General features: G+C 34.4%; 1 protein-coding gene across 1 annotated transcript in view; it reads right to left on the bottom strand.

Moving 5' to 3' along the window:
• The window catches only part of Usp47 (ubiquitin specific protease 47), a 572957-nt gene that overhangs the window by 160464 nt on the left and 386804 nt on the right, over positions 1-25689 (bottom strand). Inside the window, exons 22-23 of the mRNA XM_090406134.1 lie at positions 21234-21353; positions 9212-9338 (exon numbers count right to left, since the gene is read on the bottom strand). Of these exons, the coding sequence (XP_090262260.1) occupies positions 9212-9338; positions 21234-21353 (247 nt within the window). The remainder of the gene's footprint in view (positions 1-9211; positions 9339-21233; positions 21354-25689) is intronic.

Below are 25689 nucleotides of genomic sequence, written 5' to 3'. Positions count from 1 at the left end.
TCTGTAGAATTGCTTTGGCAATCTGCTGAACTTTGATGGAGCAAAGCTTTTCTCTAGGGTTGTCAATTTTCTGTAGCAGCAATTGCTGGACAAGAATAAATATGGACAGGTGTTAATTCAACTCCTGGACAGTTTTTGCATGTTTCATAGCTCCTACTACCATCTGGCTGAATTTTCATGCCTTTAAAATGTTCCATTTTTAGTCTGGTGATGACTGTGGTTATTTCTCTATTTTCATTAATTTCACTGATTTCATTCTTCTTCTTGATAGTTTGTTTTACCAATCTTATTTTGGTGACAGTGTTAGCATCAGTTAGTGACAGTGGGTATAATTTTTGAGGAAAGTATCTTGCTTCTTTGGCTAGTCTGTCTGCTCTTTCATTGTCTTCAATATTTACATGGGCTGGTATCCATTGCAGTGTGCAGTTCTTATTTTTCAAATTTAAGGTAGTTAGTAGTTCATAAATTTCCTGTGTGAGATTTGTTTTTCCATTTTTTTAATGCCTCAAGTGCAGATTTTGAGTCACTGAAAATGGTTATTCCTTCTGTAATGTTTATTACTGGATTTGACAGACAGAATTTGAGAACTGTTTGTATGGCTGTTAATTCACAAGTGAAATTTGAAGCTATTTTGCCAGCTGTGGTTTTGATTTGCATTTCCTCACCTCCAGGTAGTTTTAGAAAAACCCCTGAACCTCCCTCCTTGGTTGAGTGCTTCATCAGATGATCCATCAGTGTAGGCCATAGGTAGCCAACAGCAGGCAAGCAGCCCACAGCAGGATAAAAACTATATTCAATTATATGTATTATCAATTTAGCTATTAGTTTCGACTGCAGATTTTCTGATTGATATACTAGTTATATTCATTATTTCTGATGACGGAAACAATTCGTCAACAATCATCACAAAGAAGCTGACTGACTGATGACCACCTTCAGGATTTGTTACGAATATCGTCATCATTGCTGAAAATTGACTTTGATGAACTTGTTGCCGCACATGAACTCTCACAGTGTTCTTATTAAGTTGTGTTACATGTAAAAAAACCAGAAATATGTAATTAAATTTAATTTCACAACTTATATTTAAATCAATCAAGTATTTTATATTGTTCTCCCAGTAGTAAAATGATTTAACAAATATAGTAATTCAATACATATAACTATTGCCTTGAAATAATGCAGAGTTTATTTTTATTTAAGTTCTGTCTAAAAGTGTGCGGCCTGTGAAGCTACCACTCATCATATATTGGCCCTCGAATAGAATGAAGTTGGCCACGCCTGGTGTAGTTGTGTTTGGATTGTTTAAGTGATGTATAGTGTCAAGTCCTTTTCTTTTATTTTCTTGCTGTGAATCCTTTTTTGAACAAGGTTCAAGGAGATTTGAGTTTATCATTGTGTTATTTGGTAGAATAATAGAAAAGAATGGCTCTTTGCTTATTTCAATGGATAGGTGCTCCAAGTCAATCTGTTTTCTACTTTCATGATTATACCGTAACATACACCCTCTGTCCAAAAAGAAACCGAACTTTTCGAAAATAGAAGAAACTAGTGCTGCCATCTGTTGTATCTTTTTGTTGTCCAAAGCAGCAACCTTAATTAGTGTTGTGTCAATTGTTTATGACATTTGTTTCATTAGAGTTAGAGTGCCAGTGTGTTTTGACGAACGGGCGGAAAATGAGTTTCAAACAGAGAGCTGTGATTGATTTTTGTGTTAAACTTGGTAAAAGTTTTACCAAAACGCATCAAATGCTTCAAAAAGCGTACAGTGATTAATGCTTATTCCATACTCAAGTTTACGAGTGGTTTAAGTGATTTCAAAGTGGTCATGAGACACTTGAGGATGACGAAAAGTCGGGCCGTCCAAAAACTGGACTGAGCAAAGTTAACATCCAAAAAGTGAGCAATTTCATCAAAGAAAACCTGAAATCATCCATGAGATTGATTGAAGATAAATTGTTGATTCCAAAATCAACTGTGCACAACATTTTGATCAATAGTTTGGGCCTTGTTAAACTGAATTTGCGATTTGTTCCCCACAAGTTGACCGACGACCAAAAAATGTATCGAATTGAACACTGCAAGGACCTCATTAAAACCGCTTGTAAGGACTCAAACTTCCTTGAAATGATCGTTACTGGTGACAAAACATGCCGTTTTGAGTATGAGCCCGAAACAAAGCGCCAAAGTGGAGCCCACCAGTACAGGGGCAACCGAAAAAAAGTCGCTTGGAGAAGTCAAAAGTAAAGACAATGCTGACTTGTTTCTACGATTCCAAGGGCATTATCCACAAAGAATTCATTCCGCCTGGTCAAATGATCAATGGTGTGCTTTATCTCAAAGTTTTGAAGCGATTGATAGCGAAAATTTGTCACGTACAGCATGAATATGGTGATGCAGGCAGCTGGTCACTTTTTAACAATAATGCACCATCTCATCGTTTGAACATTGTGAGACAGTTTTTAATCAAAAACCAAGTTTGTGTGTTGGATCACTTGCCATATTCACCTCATTTAGCACTCTGTGACTTCTTTCTCTTCCCTCGACTTCATTTGCCGATGAAAGGAAAGTGATACGACACCACTGAAAATGTTCAAGCGGCAGTAACCACGACCCTCAACAGTATCCCAAAAACCGATATAAAAAAACTCATTGACCATGCCAAACGCTGTATCGAAGCTGAGGGAGAGTATATTGATTAAAATATATGATTTGAATAATTATAATTTCTAATTTCTAATAATTATAATTTTCTATCAAAAGTTCGGTTTCTTTTTGGACAGAGGGTGTAGATGATCTCTTTAGTCTAGATTTTCTTGTTCAGGCATCGAAAGTCCTGAGTGAGATGTGATCCTGTTGGTGGCTCCTGATTCTGTTAGTGAATTTAACTGTGGAGAATTTTCTTCTGTCTTTTAGTATATGAAGTTCACACTCATTCCACGAATGTGGAATGAGTGCGAGCTTCATATACAGCCATGGTGCCCACCATAATAAGATTTATGATCTCCTTTCGCTGCAATACCTGCAGCAATCCTATATACTTATGGGGCATACTTTCTGAAAGCATATGATAGCGAGCAATCCTCGACTGTTGTGAGGTCTACATTCCTTGACCTCACCCAATGTTCCAGTTCATTCCACAGATTTTCAGTAGGGTTAAGATCAAGGCTCTGTGGAGGTCAATCAAGTGTTGTGACGTTCATGTCCACAAATTGTGCAGTTATAGCAGCAGCAGCCTTATGACACAGTGCACTGTCTTGCTGAAAGAAACAATGGTCAGTTCCGTAGAAACACCACAAAGTAGGAAGCATTGCACTGTCCAAAGAGGACAATACTATCACACCGCCACCTCTGAATTTTATAATTGGGATTACGCACTCTGGTAAGAGACATTCACCATATATCTGCCACATCTATCTAACTACTCAGTAGAGAGTGTAGCATGATTAGTCACTCCATAACACAGAACATGTACAGTGGGATGTGGAAGCTTGAAGAGCCTCCACATCTCACTGTACATGATCTTTGTATCACTGAAGACGATGCTGCATTTTGGTTTGGGTAATGTGATCTTGCATATTGTAGTCCTAGCATGGAAATCCATGTTGTGAACATCAGTTCTGAATGTTTTTGTACAGATTCATGTTCCAGTTGATGTCCGTAACTTCACATTCAACATGTCAGCCGAAGAATGGTGGTTTTTACATATTATACTTTTAGTGCTACGTTCATATTCAGTGAGAGTGTGGTGGGTTGCCCAATGTAGTTGACTCCTTGCACTTCCATTTCAGTATGGTATTCACTGATTGTTGACCTGGGATAGCCCAATTTGTCAACAATTCACCAAAAAGATAGGCCTTCAACATGGCATCATGACATATCACAATGTCTTTCAAACTCCATCATTTCCCATCTTGCAGCCATTTCACCTGGACACAGCTGCACTAACTTGGGAACATCATATTCCTTCAATATATACCAGCTACAAACCCTTGACTCGTTATACGGCATGATGCACCTTGCCCATAGGGGTGACTGTTGACATATGGTGATATCGGTCACGAGGCTAGCAGGTGAAAAGACGTACTGTCAGATTTGTGATTTTTGTTGATTTATTAAGTGTTTTCTTATATTTAATTGTGTATTTTAGTATATTATTGTAGTTTTATTAGTGTAGTTATTGTACTAAAGTGTTTTATAACATAATTTCAGAAAAATTATTAGTTTTTTCTACTCTTATAAATGACGCCAAAATCTCGTTGTAACAAGACAGTGACTAAAGCTAAAGTTGCTACTGAGGAGAGCATTTGTCCTGAACAAAAATACTGCTGCAGTGATGATAATATTTTATCTGAGGATACGCTGACATTAGAAATAGCTTGGTTAAAAGAAATTATTAGGAAATCCACCAGGGAATTGGAAAAGGTGGAAAAATGTTTGTTTAAACTTTGACAGGATAAGAAAAAGGATGAGAAAACAAGAACAGGCAGGAAAATACTGAACTTGGTAATCAAATTATTAATAACAACAAGGTAAGTCAATTAATATCTAAGAAAAAAGAGGTAATATATATATGGTAGGGTGACTCAAATTTAAAATTTGTGCTTGCCGAGGGAGTCCACTTCTAGTTTCCTGGGAGCGAAAATTCAAAATATGACAAACGTAATTGAAAACAAAAAAAGAGATGTAAAAGAAATGGTAGTGCTGGTGGGTATTAATAATTTAAGTGGTGACAAACATGGTATGAGAGAAGATATGAAAGGTCTGTTGGAAGAAGCGATAAAGAAATATGAGAGAGTAAAAATTGTAGGATTATTACCTAGATATGATAGTACTGAGTTAAGGAGGAGGGCAATGATAGCATATGATTTCAAGCGCAGGCTATGTAGAAGATATGGATGTGAGTTTTTGGATATGTGGGGTGTGTTTGATGGCAGAAAAGATTTGTATAAGAATGATGGCCTGCACTTGAATTCATTTGGAATTAGAAACCTGGAGAAATTACTTCTTGGTATGAGACTTAACGCAGAGAGTCAGGGAAATTAGATCATCAAGGGAGGAATGGGAAAAATGTGTGCGAAAGTTCAGCTATGGTATACAAACGTGATAAAGATATAAATGCCTTAGAACATGGTTATGTATGTGGCGTAGGAGTGGAAAAATATGCTTTGGGTTCGGACCTTTTAAGTATGTCTGGGGAGGAAAAAGAGAAAATTCTAGAACAAGACCAAATACATTGCATATCAAATTATAAGAATAGGCTAGGTCGTAATTTATTATGTCTATACACAAATGCCAGGAGCATTAGAAACAAAGGGATTGAGTTTGTTGCTTTATTGAATACGATTGTTGGTATTAGTAAAACGTGGCTATCAGATATGGTAAGTGGGATTGAGTGTAACAGATATGCTATTTTTAGGAATGACAGAAGAGACAGGAGAGGAGAAGGAGGAGTGCTACTAATGATATCAGATGACTTAAGTCCAGTTAGGGTGGAAATACAAGAAAACAATGTGGTAACAATGTCCCATCTAGCGATGAGTTTGAGTCTATTTGGTGTGAAGTGGAGGTTAACAGAATGAAATATATGGTGGGGTGTTGCTACAGACCTGGTAGCTCAGTTGTAGGGGACGAAGAAATGCATCGCTAATTTAGCCTTATGGGTACCAAGCAAATGATCATTATGGGTGACTTTAATTTTCCAAACATTGATTGGGTAGAAGAGAAATCTCATGATCAGAAAGAACAGGAATTTACTGAATTGTTGCAGGATAACTTTCTCAAGCAGCATGTGAAAGAAGGAACTCAAGGTCAAAGAGTGTTGGATTTGCTCATAGTGACAGAAGGGATATCTGTCAAGAATATAACTATTTTACCACCAATTGATGACAATGATCATGCTGTTCTTTCTTGGGAAGTATCTACTTGTATTGAAGCTCCGATTAAAACAGGCTACATGCTGAACTACAAATCTGGAAATTATGATCGACTTAGAAGAATACTATCTCTGGTCCCAGGGTATCAGTTACCGAATGGAAAAAATGTCAGCAATGTATGGGAATCTTTGAAAAAGTGCTTGAATGAGGCGATATCTGAATGTATCCCTAGTGTTCAAAGAGTAAATAGGCTGGGTGTGAAAGATGTGCTGCCTTATTAAGCTAGAAATCCACAAGAAGAAGATGACGTGGAAAGAGTATTGTGAGAATAAGAGTGAGAGGAGTTATGAAATATATAAAGCTCAGGCCAGAAAAGTAACGAGTATTGTGAGAAAAGCTAAAACAGAGTATGAAAAGAAATTGGCCATGCAAGCTAAAGTCAATCCAAAAGAATTGTATCGTTATGCCGCAAGCAAAAGAAAGAATGAATGTGGAAGAATAACTTTACTGAATGCAGATAGTACACGAGTGTCGGAAGCTAAGGAGGTTGTTCAGTTAATGAGTGCTCACTTTGCTAAGATATATCAACCAGGTGTATGTAGTATGGTGCACAGTGCTATTGCTACGTTGGATGAATAGTTAGAGGTTCATGAAAATGAAGTTGAAGAGCTTTTGCATAACCTGGATAAGAATTTGTCAATAGGGACAGATGGAATATCTGCCAGTTTGTTAAAGGAATGTTCAGCTGAATTGGCTAGGCCTTTCACACATTTGTATAACTTGAGTCTTAGCTCAGGAAAGATATCACAGGAATGGAAGGAATGTATGATAGTTCCATTGCACAAGGGTGGTGCAAAAACTGATGTGTCTAACTACCGACCTATTAGTATCTCTGTTATGGTAATGAAGATTTTAGAGAAGTTAGTAAGAACTAGCATACAGAAATGGGAAGAAAATCATTCTATACTCTGCAGGGAACAGCATGGGTTTACTAAAGGAAGGCCATGTTTTAGCAATTTGCACATATTTTATAACAATGTTACAGCCGAGTTGGATAAAGGAAATGGATACACTATGATAATGTTGGATTTTTCTAAGGCATTTGATAGGATACCACACGATAGGCTGTTGCGTATACAATGGGTGTGAATCTGCCAGATTTAAGGTAACCAGTGGTGTACCTCAGAGTTCAGTCCATGGGCCATTATTGTTCAATCTATACATTAATGACTTCAAGCCGGGTCTATCATTAGATTTGCAATTGTTTGCTGATGATGCGAAGATAGGCAGGGCAATCAGGGATGCTACTGATATTCAGCAATTACAAAATGATTAGAATAGACTGGAAATCTGGGCAAACGAAAATGGCTGTCAGTTTAATGTTAGTAAGTGTAAAGTTATGCACTTTGGCGTGATCAGAGATCCAGCAGCATATTATATTAGCGGGGTTATGCTAGAAGAAACTGAAGAGGCAAGGGATCTTGGTGTATTGGTGGATAAGAATTTAAAGTTCAAAGGTCACATAGCAAAAGTTGCAAATACAACTCAGAGGATAATTTCTATGTTGAAGCGAACCTTGACATGTAAGGATAAGGAAGTAATTTGGCCTCTTTGTAAGGCTTTGATAAGACTGCACTTGGATTACTGTGCTCAGATTTGGTCTCCCGGGTTCCAAGGGGATAAAGAAGCTGTGGAAAGGGTGTAAAGAAGAGTTACAAAGATTATATCTGGATTATGGGATTTAGATTATGAGTACAGATTGCAAGTATTTGGATTACAGACTCTGGTTAACAGGAGAAAGAGAGGTGATATGATAGAGGTATATAAACTTTTGAATGGGTGTTATAGCATTTCAAATGATGAAATTTTTCGTTATATGGAAGGTGGGGAGAGAGAACACCGGGGCATCCATGGAAGTCAAGGTTGTTCTCAGTCAAGAAAGGGGTAAGAGCTAGGTTTTTCTCCCAGAGAGCAGTGAGTGAGTGGAATAATTTGCCCTTAGGGGTAGTGAGTGCATCTAGTGTAAATTAATTTAAGGGAAGGTATGATAGCTCGGTTGGGTAATTTACAGTCTCCCTCGATGAGTCCATGACTCCCTGGAGGTCTCAGATAATAATATATGTCTAGTATTCACTTCCAATTCTGCTATTTAAATTTCCAACAAGGTCAGCTGTCTTCTCTAGTGACTTGAGAACTGAAAACTGAAAGTCCTCCACTTCTTAGCAAAACCTTTTGTGGGACCAAAGGCAGAAACATGTGCCACTGTCCAATTTGTCATTCTGGTACCTGCTTATATCACTCTATATGAAATTGCCTGCTACAACTACTGCCCCTTTTCTTGATCACTGTCACATGAATACAACATCTTATTTTTATTTTTTTTTTTTTTCTTAGAAAAGCACCAATTCTTTTACTGTTTTCTGAGATTTCTGTGGATGGGGAACATGTTGAAAGTTAATGCTTGGTATGTTTATCACATGGGATTGTTTAATAAACAATTTTTTAAGTTTAAATCTCTACTAGTTTTGTATACAGTGTGGTACACTTCTTCAGGAGAGTGACTAAGTCTTGCATCAGGCAAGTGCATTGTATTTGTAAAATACAGAATATTTGAAACAGACTAACAGTGTTGGGTAGAACGTTCAAGATCTGTATACAATAGTTTTTTTTTGATGAAAGATGATGAACCTGATGGTGGATCATTGTGTTTCTTGTTACATTGAGAAATCATCAACTAATGGCCTATACTGATTATAATTTCTTTAGAAGAGCATTAAAAGAATCATTGGCAACAGTAAAAATTGTTAGTACATTTCAAATCAAATATCCTGTATTACTGATACTGTAAGTTTGCTTGTTGCAAAATCCAGTCAATGTAATCACAGCTTATACAGATAAAACTTAATAAATTGTTCAACAAGCATCCTTCAGGTGGCAAACATGTTCTAAATGTCCTCGTGCAGGGCAAAGGCCTCCCCCCTCTCAACCGCTTCCACACTCTCTCTCACTCCTATTCCTAGGTCACTCTTGTACATGTGACACTGTTTTTCGATCTCATCTCTCCATCTTTTTCTCTTTTTTCACCAAAAAAGGATGGTGGTAAATATACTAGACATTAACTTTCAAGAAGTTCCACTTCTTTTCTGCTGGCACTTCTCACAATATGGTGCTTAATTTCCATTCTGCTGAAGTCATAAGAGAGTAAAATTTTACTTTTTTATTCTACAAGTCAAATAGATTAATGGGATGATGATAAAAATGATGGAAATTTAAAATGTTTCTCATGATCCATAAAACATAATTTACACAAGCCATCTTAATATTTATATACATACCTTTATTTATCTTTGGAAGAGCAATGTGAATACATATAGTATACTCATAGCGATCTAAAATTTGGTGAAATTTGGAGTGCAAAAACTGTTTATCTGCATCACTTGGATCTTTATATTCAATAAAAACCTATATAAAAATGTTTATAAACTACTTAAAAATGGTACTTTCTTTTATTGCTTAATAATAATAAAATAATCATAATATGATAGACTACTTTATTCTATTTAAGATTACAATTTGATATTTTTAACCTGAAACGATTCAAGTTTTTATTTGCCAATATGAATAAAGCATATTTCTGAGGTCTCTAAGCATCTGCTGAAGAAATGACTGTGCATGTACTTCCAGGAACTCACTATTGTAAGTTTGTTATTGTGTTTACTATAGTGAATTTCTTTTAGAATAGCACTGTACCTATGAACTTCAGTAAGGACTTTTTAGTAGTATGTTATAGGGAGTAATAAAGAGAGTTGACTGTATAGGCATACTTGCGCAGTTTGATATATATGAGGATCTTTCCTATGGAGAACTTTAGATCCAGATGTTCTTATTTTCTCTGCGATTTCCATTCTCTGGAAAATTTTCAGACCACTTGGACAACTCTATATATGCCACTGCTATGAAGATCACAGGAAAATTCATTACCACATATTCACCCATTTCACTTTAAGAATAAAAACATTCCTTTCAGAAACTTATTACAGAATTCCATTTATAGCATTGATTAAATTTAATCTCATTACCTTTAATCTGTTGAAATGTTCATAGTCAAGTAAGTAGGTTAGTAAAAAAAAAAAATCTTTTAAACCTTTGACTTATTACTTGAAATATGTGTCATCATGAACTTGGACTCCCTATGTGTCCTTTCTGTACTAGTTTTCTGCAAACAGCTTATTATGGATAGTGGAAGATGTAATTTTAACTTTCACTATCCACAATAAGCTAGTTTACATAGGCAAGGATAATGTATATAGTGCAATAAGAAGAAACATGTGGAGGATAATGAAAGCTAAATAACAGTTTGTACATGGCTTGTAAATTAAAACCAAAAATTAAGATTTTTTGTGTTTTTTTGTTGAAGTTTTCTGAATACAGGACAGATTTAGACTAGAATCCTGTTTATTAATGCAAAAATAAACCATCGTATGTATGCACATGTGAACACACACACACTGGTATTATATAAGCAGTTTCATTTCTTTGTCCACTTTTATTACTAGCACACTACACATACTGTAACCAGAGTATTTTATGTTATAACTGGAAAATTACACCTCAGTTGAACAGACTGAGTTTCCTCCCTTCTATAAAACAGCCAAACTGGACAGAGAACATTATGCCTTCATAGCTTATCTATCTTACTAGCATAAATTAGATTTATAAGAAGCCATCTTACTTGGCAGTAATGAGCCACAAATCCTAATATGTTAAAGAAAGATAAGATATATTATATATATGGTGAGGTACAGGACATTTGACTTCCTGATATTCAACTTAACATCCAAAAATTGACTATTCCCAATGCTCGATAGTTGCAATTTTTACCTATTATATGAACAGGGAATCCTGAAAAAGAGAAACGAGAGAGAGGTACATCATACAACTCACTGTATGTGTATACCTTGCACAGTACAGTTTTGAACAGTTAGGTTTCACTATTGCACAGTTTATTATTTTTAACAATTCATTTTTTTTTTTTTTTTTTTTTTTCTTTAAAACAGCAGTATGGTACCAACTCTACCAAAACAGTACTATAGTGATTTAGCATGCCACAGTAACAGATGTACTGATGCATGCTTTGGTATTATTTCAGCTTTGGTGCAGCAAAGTTACAGTCATTCTAAAAAAAAAATTTATTACATGAATACTTTCTTCTTCTTCTTCTTCTTCTACAGCTTCTCCCACTTAAGTGGGGTCACTGTTTCTTATGAGTCTCCTCCACACCTTCCTGTCTTGGGCTGTCAACACATCCAAGTTCTTCATCTTCAAGTCCTCTTCTACCAGCTCCCTCCATCTCTTCTTTGGCCGCCCATGCTTCCGCCTTCCTTGCACATCCACCTGCATGACCCTTCTTCCCACATATTCGTCCTCCCTCCTCATCACATGACCAAACTATCTCAACCTTGCCTCCTGTATTTTCGCTCCTAAGTTCGTAACTTTCACTGTTCCCCTGACATAGTCATTTCTCAGATGATCCTTTCTGGTCACACCCCACATCCACCTAAGCATTCTCATCTCTGCTACTTCCATCCTGCTAATGTTATTTTTCCTCAGGGCCACAGTTTCTATAGCATATGTCACAGCTGGCCTCACTACTGTCCTATAAATTTTGCCTTTCAGATTGATCGGCACCCTCTTATCGCATAACACTCCAGCCATCTCCCTCCAGTTCCTCCAACCTGCTTGTATCCTGCATCCCACTTCCTTCTCAGCTCCTCCATCTTCTTCCACTGTTGAACCTAAGTATCTAAAGTCTCTCACCTTCCTGATGACATTTCCTTCCAGCTCCAGATCTGTCTCCTGGCCACTGCCCACTGTGCAACACATATATTCTGTTCAGTCTCATACCTCTCTCTTCCAGTACTTTTCTCCATCTTTCCAGTTTAGTTACATGAATACTTTAATTACATGAATACTTTAATATGCAATTATAAGTGGAAAGAGGAAATGCAATGGAGCCTGTGAACCTAACAAACATAAAAGGCTAACAATAAAACAAAAGCTTGAAAAAAAAAAAAAAAAGAAAAGAAAAGCATATGATAAAGGAATAAACAAGTCATCCCGGGGCGCAGGGCTGACCACCTTATCCTGTGAATGGTTTGAGGTCCGATGATTAATAAACCCTTTACGCCGCAAGATAAAAGAGGGCAAAAGGAAGATGAGATGAGATGAGACAAGTCATCAGTATGAACACTAATTAAGATGATCAAATAAAAAAAAAACATGAAATAGCCACAGCATCTTATATGACAAAAGTGATCATTCATATTGAACTTTTGCAATGGATAATATGAAATGTCTTTTAATGATATGAATTAAAGAATACAAACAGAAAAAAAAAAAATTCTATTAAGTCAAATGCTAATTCAATCTGAAGCAAGAAATCTCTATAAGGCAGTAAAAGACCATTTGACACTTTTATTAGGTCTAAATGTATCTGGTTACCTTTAAATTAAAGCCTTTGCTTGTTTACCAAGATGAAAATCCTGGGCTCTTAAGGATTATTACAGCATATTAGAGCAGAATTAGCAAAGCTGATATGGGAAGAAGTCAACTGAATAAATTTATATGGAATAAGAGAGAGATTAGTCAAAACACTAAACTAGCTATACAAGACAGTGTTCAAACCAATTTTAATTTATGGATCTGAGAGCTGGGTTAGAAATAAAGCACTTAATCAAAGACTAGAGACCACAGATACGAGGGTTCTGAGAAAAATTAGGAGAGTGAACCGACGGTATCAATGGTAGAATCATATTAAAATGAAGATATTAGAAAAGAACTTGACATTATTAACATTCAAGAATTTGTCAGTACAGCTAATCTCAGATGGTATGGGCAATTAAACAGAATGGGAGAGGAAAGATTAGCTAAACAAATGTTCTTTGCCAGGATGGCAGGAAAAAGGACCAGAGGAAGACCAAGATGCAGGTGGATTGATACAGTAAAAAGTGCCTTAGAAGACAGAAATATAAGATCCGTTAATATTGGAATGTTGACAGATAATAGGCTAATCTGAAGGAAAATTGTTGATAGGAAGTTAGTAATGATGTAACTTTTTATATAATACCATCATAAACTCCTGTACAACCCCTGAGGGTATACGTCAGGAATTTGATTATATGTTCTTACCAAAGTCGTCCCATGATTTTTGTTTAGCTAGTTTTACAAAGTGCTTTCCTTTCTGGCATTTTTCATTGTATTCTCTAAGAGCACAAGCTGACTTACTTGCCAGGAACTTTAAATATGCTTTCTTCTTCTTCTTTAGCATCCTGAGTCCATAGTGGCATTCTGAATTTCTATTCTTCTAGACAACCTTAACTCAAAACCTTTGGGACATGCTAAACAGATATGGTATCACAGAAACATGACTTACATCCATCCTCAACCAAACAAAACCATGATATATATAGTTCTCTTCCCCTCCATCAACAACACCTTTTTTCATTTTTTTAACCTCAGAATTCCACTGGTTAAGTTTTCAAATATCGTAGTCAGCTAATAAAATAAAATTTTGCCAATCTGACTTTAATTCAGTTAATATTTCCAAATCTAATGGAACTATCATTAATTAGCATAGTGGTGCACAGGCTCAAATTCTGTTTTTGAGATAAAAGTTATGCACAACACATTAGTTTAAAAAAAAAATGCAGCTGATTAATTTAGTGTGTGTGTGTGTGTGTGTGTGCGCACGCGCATGGTAATTTTTTATAAGATGTGTCATACATATTGTACATGGATTTAAGATTTATGTCTGCTGTGAATTATTCCTTCTAATCTTCTCATATATCAACATATGAAAACTATCAATACCATAAATATATGGCATTCATAGTTAAAATTAAATCAAAATGTAGATACGAACTGATATATGTGTGAATCATCACTTCTTGCTTGAAGTAAAAATAATCTACATTTTGATTTAATTTTAACTATGAATGCTGTATACATTAGCTAGTAGTATGCTATTATTTTCACGAAATGCTAAACATATCATAGAAGACAAAAAACGAAGTATATATGTGTTCAGAAATTTATGATTTTGTAATAAACTGTGTTGTGTTTAAGTAGCAGAAGTATTAGAATAAAAATTAAACCCTGTGAGTGTGAGATTTTGTAATGGCAGAAATTAATAAGAGAAATTCACACATAGTTTCAGGTAAAGATAAATCCCAAGCAAGTGAGATGCACTTTGGAGCTTAGTCTAACGAAAACTTAAAAGTGGCTGGAAATATAGAAATCTGAGAATGGTATTTCTAGCAAGAATTGGAAAAGATGACAATGTTAAACTCAGTTTTTTTTAATCAACTTAAGAGGCAGTCAGAGTAGTACAACGGCTTAAAAAGCTCCAAGTGAAGATTGTCAGCACAGTGCATGGAGAAATGGCCAAAGGTGTTCAAGGAAGGCAGTACCAAATAACATGCTCAGCATCATGAGGGTAAACCAGATGAGAGTTAAATGGATGGGTAATATCATTAAGCAGAAGCTCCAAAAGAAAAAAACATTCTAGGTGGTATATAAGGATAAGGTGCTTAGCATGCTAATGAGCAAATTAAAACAAGCAGAATAAAGAGGATCGATGCCATTCCTCTAAATTCCAGTTTTTTTTCAATCTGCCCATTTCTTTAGGTTATACTTTTTTCAGGATGCTATCCCGCCCCCCCTTTTTTTTTTTGAGAAAGATTAGTTCTTGCTTTCTTTACTCCACACACTGCTGGAAATTTTATATGACTACCAAAAACTCCCTGTTCACAACTCAATAACTGAGTCATGACAAGAAAGATATACAACACACATCAAAACATACTAAATATGTAGACAAAAAAAAAAAAAAAGAAGAAAAGAAAACATAAATCAGGCCAAGTAGTGCATACAACAGGGAAAAATCATCAAGTATTAAGGCAGTGTGCATAAATGGCCTACAATGATTACAATTTCTTCATCAGAGAACTCAAAGCATCATCAGAAATATTAAAAGAAAAAAAAAACAATCGATGTGAAAAGAAACAAGGTACAACTGTTTAGTTTGTTTTTTTTTCTCCTGAAGAAAAATACTACAATACATTCAAAACTAGTAGAGATTAAATTTAATAAACTGTTTAGCATTATACATGTGGTATATAAACTAGTTATGAACTTTCAACAAGCTCCACTTCTTTCCTGTTGATATTTCTTCAAATGATGATACTTTCTACTAAAAGGAGTCATCTTTCATCAAACACCCCATGAACGGACATACTACGCATTACATTACTAGTAATCATAATCAATACAAATCATATGTGCATGTTTATGTGCATGCAACACTGTTAGTCCAATTGAAATATTCTGGATTAATGATACTGTTAGGTGGTACTTGTTTCAAAACCCAGTTAATATTAGTTTAGTTTTTATTTTACTCACAAAAGAAGTGTACTACTATAATGCACAAGAAACTAGCATTTTTACTTGTTTTGACCAATGTCACTAAAATTCCATATAAATTTATTCACTTTACTTCCTACCATGCAGCTTTGCTAAGTCGCTTTGGCTATTCCATATTTAATTTGCCACCTTCACTACAAATCAGCCTACACAGATGAAACGTTTTATTTGTTCTAAAGGTTCACAATTTGATTGCAGATGATGTTTTCAATGTTTCTGCCTATTTTCATTGTCTTTTTTATTGCTGATATTCATACTGAATTTATTACAGCAGTCATTCAATTTAATTAGGGAATCTTGGATTCTTGTACTAGATTTATTTAGAAATATAACATCATCTGCATAAAGAAAAGCGCTTAGACATCTGCAATTCTGATATCAGGTTTAAATACCACTTTTCTTTATAATGTATTCCATATAGATAATGTATCTCCTGTACTTCCTTCAATTCTAACTTACAACTCTAATATAGATAACAGAACAACTTACAACTCAAATATAAATATAAATGTATTGCTTACTATAATTTCCAATTTACACAATATAATTGTACAGCTTTTCTCTTCGTATCTTGTTACATACCTTTCAACTTACAAAACAAATACAGATTCTTGTCTCAAAGTGAAAATCTGATTCTGACAACCTCTGTCTAGCTGGCATCCATCTTGTTCTTCTCCAAGTTTACCTTCCCCAATGCTTCTTAGCCTTTTCTCAAATAGGCTTTCAGAAATCTTAATAGGAGCACTCAGTAGGGAAATACTTCTGTAATCCTCGTATTCAGTTTTATTTCTCTTTTTACAGATGGGCACTATGAGTGCTCAATTCCAATTATCTGGAATCTAACCAGGCCTTCTGAAATATGTAAAACTTTTATATATCCATATTTGAGCATTTCTGGTTGAACACAGACAGACAGACAGACGCACACACAAATATATATTTCTGATTGCATTCCTGTAAGTGTTTTCTACTGCCTTGCTGTCACTTAGCAATCTTTTAAAGTAATTAATCCACACATCTTGAATGTCTTCATTTTCAGTTTTCATGTAACCTTATCATCTTTGATTCCTTTTACAGTACTCTTTTCTGCATTTCTAAGCTATCTCAATTGTCTCCAGAATATTATGCCATTATCCCAATATTTATTTTCTATGTTCTTACTGAAGTTTTTCCATGACTTTTCTTTAACTAGTCAATTTAATAGTTTATATCAATTATATCAATTTAATAATTTAATTTTTAGACAGTGCTCTGCTTTCTAACATTTTACTCTATGCTCTCTCAGAGCACCTGCTGACTTAATTGCTAGGAACTTTTGACACACTTTCTTCCTTTTGTCTCTTTAACTTCCAGAGCCCAGTATGGAATTCTGATTTTTCTCTTCCTTGCAGTCAACCTCGCCATATACCTCTGACACAATCAATGTTATCTTCAGAATCTGGCAGTGAGTCTCCAAGCTTTGGTTCTTGTTTACCTTCTTTTAATTGCTTTCATTTTTCCTTCAATAATATTTGAGTATTTGTCTACAGTTCACCCCTCAAAGCTACTTATTTTTTCATTCTTTTTTTTTTTTAAAGCTTATGCACTTTTCTTTTCAGTATGATCTTTAATTTTCATCTGCTCAAAACTAAATGGTGATCACTTTGTACTTCAAATCCTAACCAATCTGATCAATACCTTAACCATATCTACAGTTACATAGTATAGGGTATAACTGGAAGCATTTGTCTTAGCATACTATACACAGTTTTTAGCAGTGACATGATCTGTCTCATTTCCATTTTTTCGAGATCCTTCCCACTGCAAGACTGTCATTATAAACTGGGTAAGGAATACAGTTGAAATTCATTTAACCAACATTTAAAATGACATCTGGTAAGAGTTTCTAGACCAGAGGTTTCTATTATCCATGTTAACTCCATACTGAGCAAGACCAAACTTGGAATTTCTTATCATGGATGTTTCAGTGATGTTCATGAGTCTCTTCTCAACAGTCCTGTTTGTTCAAAGTATGAGAGATGGTAATCACAAGGAACTTGGTAAACCTCATGGGAGAGATGGTATAGAAGGTCTATTCTTGTTGGAATGCAAAAAAGAGAATTGTTTATTGGCAGGAAAGAAGGTAGGTCCAAGGCTGTATTTGTTCAGGATTCTTGATACTGCTTCTGAGACTTATGTTTCCAGAAATATAGGGATTGTTTGGGTCAATGTAAGCTTCTGTATATTTTTAATAGTTTTTGTAATTATAACAGTCTTGTAATTATAAAAGGTGATAACAGTCATTTAGAGCCTCTGTAGCTCAGTCACTATAGATGAAGCTCTTTGGTTGGACAGATCTAGGTTCGATTTCCGTCAGTGAGGAACCTTTATCTGGTCTCTTTTGACTAGAGGTGAGATAGCCAATCTCATATGGAGGTAGGGGTTTTTTCAACACCTGGAAACTCTGGTTTTTCGTCCTCCGGAACAGGCAAACCAGCCCGTGAACACATGTATCTACAGATATAGGACACACAGGGCTAACCACCTTATCCTTGAGATACAGCCACAGTTAAATGAATAGAAAATCCTCAACACTGCAAGGCAAAAGAGGAGGGAAGGAATAATAATAAGAAGAACAGTCATTTAGCATCTAAAACTTCTCATTTTTTCATACACCTGAAATAACCTGCAACTATTGTCATTAACATGATCTTCCTTATGACATACCATGACAAAATGTTGATCACTCTGCCTAATTCATTAAAAGTTAGGTGGAGTGATAATGATTGTAATAATTCTTCCATCCATCTTGAATGAATGCAATCATCTCTCTCTTTCTCTTAGAAGCTTCAAAATACTCCTCCTTTTCATCAAGGAAGACATCTTGATATTTGACATAAGCTGTTCAAATAATTAAAATTTCAAAAATTATTTTAACAAACCTTTCATTTACTTCCTTTCAATTTTTTATTTGGCTCTTCCACTGGCATTTTAAAAGTATAGGAGCTTCAGATTTAGCCCTTCTGCTTTTATCCACTCCACTCCATATACATAAATATTCCTAATACTTCAAAACCCTTACCTTTCTTCATTGTTCAATCAGGACCATATAATTTATTTTGTTTCATTTTTCTATTTCCTGAATTATCATGCATTTCATATTTAGATCTTGTATGTTCTTTGTTCCATAAAGAATTGTTCATTTCTTGCAAAGTCAATGTCAAGAAGATCTACCAATATTTATTGTTTCTTTAATTCCTTTTTTTTTTCCTCCCCGAGATTTGGAGCAATATTATTTTTTGCTTAGACATGGAGTTAGCCTGTTGTGGAACACTCGACTGTTGGCCCAAGGTTTGATTCAAAATTACCTTCTCTTAGCTATGTCACCAATCAAGGCTAAAGAATAATTCCTATCCAGAAATTAAACTAGAATACTCAAATAGCATCGTAGTCAGAAACATAAAAACAAAGAGTTGGTCAAGAGAGACAAAACTGAACACTGATAAAAGAAGCAGAGAAAGAGACCAGATCCGATTAGATCATGGGAGAGACACTTCCCATCTAGTTGACAGTCTTCTGGGGGTTATGGTCTATAGGTCCTTATTTGATATATCTGGACCGCCCAAATATATCTGGTGGGATCTCCCATCCCACTCAGGAAAGCACCCCTGATAGATTACTGGTCTCCTACTTAACATGTCATCTCACAAAGTTTAATTTTTGAAAAAGTTAAATTTGGTGACATGTCATTTAAACTGAATATATTAATTAAATTTACTTAATAATTATCTAACTCTTGAATGATAAAAGTATCAACTACCTTTATTCACAAAGAATAAATGAAAAATTAGAGCAAATAAAAAAAACGATGATATAGAGATAGAATGGAATAATTTAAAAAATGTATTAATAAATGCACAGATGTCTCAGAACAAGAAGTAAATGGAAGAGGAAGAAGAAAGGGAATAAGAAACTGGGATGAAAACATTGAAGAAATAATCAAAGATAAGAAAGAAGCATATAAACAATGGATAAACACAAAATCACAAGTGAAAATTAATTATAAATACAAAAGAGCAACAGCAAAAAAAATGTTGAAAAAAGAATAGAGAAACATGGGATAACTTCACAGCAAAACTGAAAAGAGATCTTACAGTGAAGGACTAAATACATACAAAATTCTAGGGAATATGAATAAGGAAGTAAAAGAAAAACTTGAAATAATCAAAGAGAAAACCTTGCTGGACTTCTTCCAAAACTTATGGCAAAACATTAATGAATCTAAAACTGACATAATGCTTACTACTAACTATACAGTGGAAGAAATACAAAAAATCCAACAAGCAATGCAGCAAAGCAAATCAGGAAAATCCCCTGGAGAAGATGGAATAAATATAGAGTTTATAAAATATGCAGGCCCCCTATTCATCAAATGACTTTTAAAATTATTTAACAATATATGATAGCAAGGAAAAAATCCCAGAAAGTTGGAATAAGGCAATTATCATCTCAATATAAAAATTGGGATCAATGCAACTGTGAAAACTACAGAGGGATAATTCTTTTAAATACTAGTTATAAGTTATATGCATGAATATTAACTTCAAAACTTAAATCATATGTAGAAGATAAACTTTGCAAAGAACAAAATTACTTTCAAAAGCTACGATTGTGCATTGACCCAGCTTTTACATTAAAAATCTTAATGGAAAAACATTATGAATACAACATAGAAATGCAAATAGCATTTGTAGAATACCAGAAAGCCTTTGGACCATACTGTGGACCATACTCAAGTATCTAAAGATTTCAAATTAGCTGCTTGCTGCAATAATTAACATGTATCAGAATAACCAAATAGCTGTAAGAATCAATGAAAAAGTTACAGAATGGAAATCAATAAACAGAGGAGGTGCTGTCAAAGGATGCCCAATGTCATCACTCTTATTTAATATCAATATAGATGAAATAGTAAAGAAATGGAAGGGAAATATAAAACCAGTATTCAAACTGAATCGTGGAACTATATTTAATATAGTTTCATTATTTCCCTTTTGTTTACAGGTGACCAAATAATCATAGTAAGAAGTTAAGATGAACTCCAAAAATCAATATATGCCTTAAACATAATTGCAAAAAAAATCTGGAATGCAAATATCAGCAGACAAAACAAATATCATGGATTTTAAAGGACCATTTCCAATTAGAAATAAAATCATGATTGAACTGTTTCAAATACCATGGATGTGCTGTATCATATGCAAAAGAAGCTGACATTGACATCAAAATTTCTAAAGATAACAGGAATAATCAATAATATTTTTAAACCTAACCAAGTTCAAAAGAATACAAGAACAAGAGTTTATAAAGTTTTGGCAAAATCTCTTCTCTACCATACGGAAGTGAATTATGGACCATAAAAACTGCAGAAGAAAAAATAAAATAGAAGCTGGTGAAATGAAATTCCTGTGAAGGACAGCAGGTTATATTCTCTGGGACAAAAGAAGAAGCACAGAAATATGTAAAGAACTAAAAACAGACTCAGTATTGGACAAAGTATATGAATACCAAAAGAAGTGGATATTGAACATATCGAAAGAATGGACAGTTCAAGACTACTCCCAAAAAAAAATACTCCAATACCACCCAGTTGAAGGATATAGAAGTCAGGGACAATCAAGGAAAAGATGATGATGATGATGAATTTACTTAATATATTTATTCAAGAAAAATAATGATTTTACTTACATTAAGGAAGGCCAAACAACTACTGGCATATAACATAATATCATATATTAGTTAGCTGAATAACTAAACATAACGACACTATTTTAGTGAAACTATCTTCTTATTCTTTTAAGTGGACATTATAGAGTAGAATATTCTAAATGTGATTACCTTATTACTTCTGTAAAAACCTTCAGACTTCAATGTCTTATTAGGTGAATTCAATAACCTGAGATCATTTGTATATCTTTCCAGCACAATACGCATATGTGATGATGGTATGCCTAAGGTCTAAATACAGAAATAAGGAAAAATATAATCAACATCAAAAATAGATTATGCATATGAAAATTATATCCAAATTATCAAATAACATCAACTCTCACTATAGAAAACTCATAGTGACCATAGGAATAGTTTTTAAAAGGGACAGTTTGATAGAGTGAATTTCCTACAGAATATCAGTAATTTGTTAAGTGGTAATATGTAATCAAAACTTTTACTGAGTTATTATTTTTTTTATAACAATACTATCCATTAAATGCCAAAAAACTATGCTACAACAGAGCCACCCACTTCCACCTAACTTTCACAATGATGGACAACAGTTAAAATTCTACATTATGTTGCTAATAGCAAAAATGTCACTCTTTTCTAGAAAAAGCAGACAAAAAAAAAAAAAGCATAAAAATCTCTAATTATAAAGGCAACAAAAATCATTTAATCCACTAAAGCATTTCTAAACTTGATAATAAGGTATTCATAATAGTAGAGAAAACAGAAGGTAACAACTTTGTTAATGCTAATCACTTTCCTTTAAAGCATTCTCTCTCTCTAAAATAGTATTAATAAAGTGTGCATTGATTGAAAAAAATAAAAAATAAATAAAATACAGTCAATTCTATGCTATTACAAATGATTAAACTCAGTCACTATAACTATTGAAAAGTTCAACTAAATACAGGCAAAATGCTCTTTTAAAAGAAATCTCTAGCAAATTATTCACTATAATGAACTATTCCTGTGATCTCTACAAATTTGCTACAATGAGTCAAATGTATCAGTTTTATTGCCAATGTTAAAAAACAGCATACCTTCAGATATAAATATGCATTTTGGAGCATTCAGACTGTTTTTTTTTTTTATTATTATTTATTCCTTGGAGTCTGTGAAAGTTCAATAATAAAGAAAGAGGACATTGCTGAGTTTTATAAAATTATTATTATGCAGGTACCACTAAAGAGTCTAAACTCATCAAGGCTTCTTTTGTGTAACCTGTTGCGACCGTATATCTCTGATATTGATATATCGAGGCAATTTATTTAACTTTATCCTTTCTTATTTCAGTTGCTATATCAAGTTCTATAGCATGTACCTCTCTGTTAAGTAGGTTGCGCCATAGTTATGTGATCTTCATTAATATTAATCTTAACCTAATGTCTCGCTTCTCTTATGCCTTTTCTTACGTAACTTAACTTTTAAGGGCCACCAGAAATTATCTCTAACCTTAAGGTTAGAGATAAACTCGGCCTTTAGGGTAATCATAGAATATCAGGTGCTCTATGTAAATTAAATTCCTAGAAACTTGGGCTCTCTGGCTTATTTTATTTTATTTGCAGTCATGCCATACTACTTTCAATTGGGGTATTCCCACACGCACACGTTCTCAGGTACGATGTTTTATGAAGGGTCAGGGTCAGTCATCACGATCAGAAACACACATAAGTAAGGAATCAAAACATTTATTAAACTCAATAAATAATGCCATACAAGTTAAAATGGATATCAAATCTAATGTTAAACTTCTACCATTCATTCACTCTCTCACTCTTAAAAACAATTATGCATTGACTTCAAATTATTAGTAAATTCATTAACTCAACATATAATACATTCATAATTACAGCTCATTTGGACACTGAGGCATTTTAGCACATTTTATAATCTCTCTCGGATTAAATACGACAGAATCTCTATCTAACTGAAAGTCCTTAAAGTTCACTTCAAAAACATAGTCATTTACATAGATCTTAATTCTTTACTCTTTCTTTCATTACAAATTTTAGGTTGCATTCTCTTAACACTGTTAGTCAATTCTCAAAAGGGGCTAGAACAAGTGAGAGTACTTATCTATTCTTTATCGGTTTTCTTCCGTCCTTCCTTCTTTGTTTTGATTCTGTTCGTCTCGATCTTATCGCCACATGGGTTACACATGCTCACCTGGGCTGGGCGCTATCCTTCTGTTAAGGTTTTACATCGATGATCTTTTTATCGCGGCCTGTGGTTAATCTTGCCAAAATCTACTGCGGTGTCATGCTGGATCCTATCGTAAGTCAGCCCTCAAAAATGAGAGCTGAACTGCGAAGAACTCTTGGAGCACACGGAGAGAAATCCAGGAACAAGAAAAAACGGGGGTGATTTACTTCCGTGTCGCGGGTTTTATTCACTCTCCTAGAGCGCCACCTTTCTGAGTTTGAATTTCTCTTATCGTCTCACCCATTGGTTTCCGGCTGGGTGACTTCACTGATCAACATATGGGACTTCTTGTTTCCGGGAACGTATGCGTCATGATGCCTTCTTAGATGTGATGCCCGCAGGTGCTTACGTTGCTTTTACAGTATTAAGGCGATCTTTGCCCTATGTTGCTGAATAATACGCATTCTTTCATTTACAATATTTCACTAATAATTTCTCTCTTATTTTGCCCCTTTTGCTGACTTACATTCATGCTAGACATTTAGATACATTAATTTAAATTCACATATAATTCACAAGTTATCATACAAGATGTTGTTACAAAAAAAACATAGTTACACTGCGCTAAAAGATAAGTATGCCTACATATTTTTTTGTTAATTGTTAGATTCTGGAATGGTGATGTCATGTAAAATTTGAAGTCGCCTATTTCAGATCTAACACTATCACCCCCCCCCTCTCCAAATACAACTGCTGAAGAGCTATTTACAGTATTTAGTGTTAACCTCAACACATACCACACAAGAAAAATGAGGACATCACCCACTTCCTAACCATGCTATTAGCTTCCATATGCAGCCCCATAAGTCATCTATTTCTCAAACTTTGCAGACCATAGTTTTTTCTGTTTATCTTCATATGCACAATTTCAGAAGCCAGATATCATCTTGGTTACCCTCTGCTGGATTTTTTCCACACAACACAGGTGATCATATTTGAGCACAACTGTCCAGTTATGGCCTTATCATGACCAAACAACCTTATCTCTTGTAATCATATCCCAGATATTTCAAATGCTGACCTCTAGGAATAACTTCTTTATTCCTAGAGGTCAGCATTCTCTTCAGCATTGCTGTTATCCAGTATCGATGACTTAGCAATATCGACTCTAAACTTTAACTCTCTATCTACTAGTAGATCTAGGTCTACAGCTAAACGTTGACCACATGAAGCAAATCCTTATTAATATAAGACTCAGCCTGCAATGTCATCACTCCAAAATACATAACTCTGCACATAGCAAATATTAAACTGACTATTATTTGTCCACAGAACTGCTCTGCTCAAATCAGCTTGCAGAGATTCTTTATCAAGTATATTCCTTATCACGCTCATTAATTTTATATCAATATTAACTTCAACACATTAGTAAATAACTGGCTGTTACCCTCGTGTCTATTCACAACATCATTAATATACTACATTAATATACATCCTCAAGTGCAATTCTCTTTACTTTTTCATCAGTGCTGTGCATGATTCGAAAAGATACTCAATCTATTTTAGGATTGTAATAAAGTTTTTTTAAAATTTTATTTTTATTAATTAAGAAGGCAATTAAGAAGAAATCAAGGCTTTTGAAATAAGCCTGGAAAAGGATGATTTGAGTTCCTGGGATACATAAAAGAATGAACCTGAACATCAGAAATGAACTAACTCTTGAAATGAGACTTAGCAACTTGTTTGAGAGAAGAATCCTCAGATATTTTGGACACATCAAGAAAAGCAGGAGGTTTATATACTTTTACTAGTACATATAGAGTCACTGACAAATAGGTAAAGTACATACACACAACCTGTATTACACAGTGGTATTAATACCATTATATACAGAACACCTAATTTTTGATAACAGTGTTAAACCAGACCATGCCCAGAAGAAGTCCAAGAAGTGTGGTATGTTAGGTAGAGGGAGGGGTACCAATGAGAAAAGCAACAGCAGGAAACTGGATGCTTTCTGCACAAGTAATGTGTCCAAGATTTTCTCTTCTCACAGTATGTTTCTACTCTCTAACTATTCACCAAAATCAACCATGAAGAGAAAAACAGTGTCCTTGTAATAATAACGAAAAAAAAAAAACTACAAAAAAGTCATTTTTAAATCTGCTTCTACCTTTGCGGCAAAAAGATATTCAGACAGTATGTTTCTACTCTCTAACTATTCACCAAAATCAACCATGAAAAGAAAAACAGTGTCCTTGTAATAATAATGGAAAAAAAAAACTACAAAAAAGTCATTTATAAATCTGCTTCTACCTTTGTTGGCAAAAAGATATTCAGACCTGACCTGTTTTTATCCAACAATGATTCCTTTCACTATAAGAGTAGTACTTGTGTAATATGATATTCTGAGACCAAAGAATGACAAATC

This window comes from Typopeltis vanoorti, chromosome 16 (assembly GCF_054136105.1).
Source record: "Typopeltis vanoorti isolate ZY-2024b chromosome 16, IOZ_Tvanoo_1.0, whole genome shotgun sequence".
Lineage (NCBI taxonomy): Eukaryota > Metazoa > Arthropoda > Arachnida > Uropygi > Thelyphonidae > Typopeltis > Typopeltis vanoorti.
The sequence above is the reverse complement of the archived record's forward strand: the minus strand, read 5'-3'. Positions and strand labels throughout refer to the sequence as shown.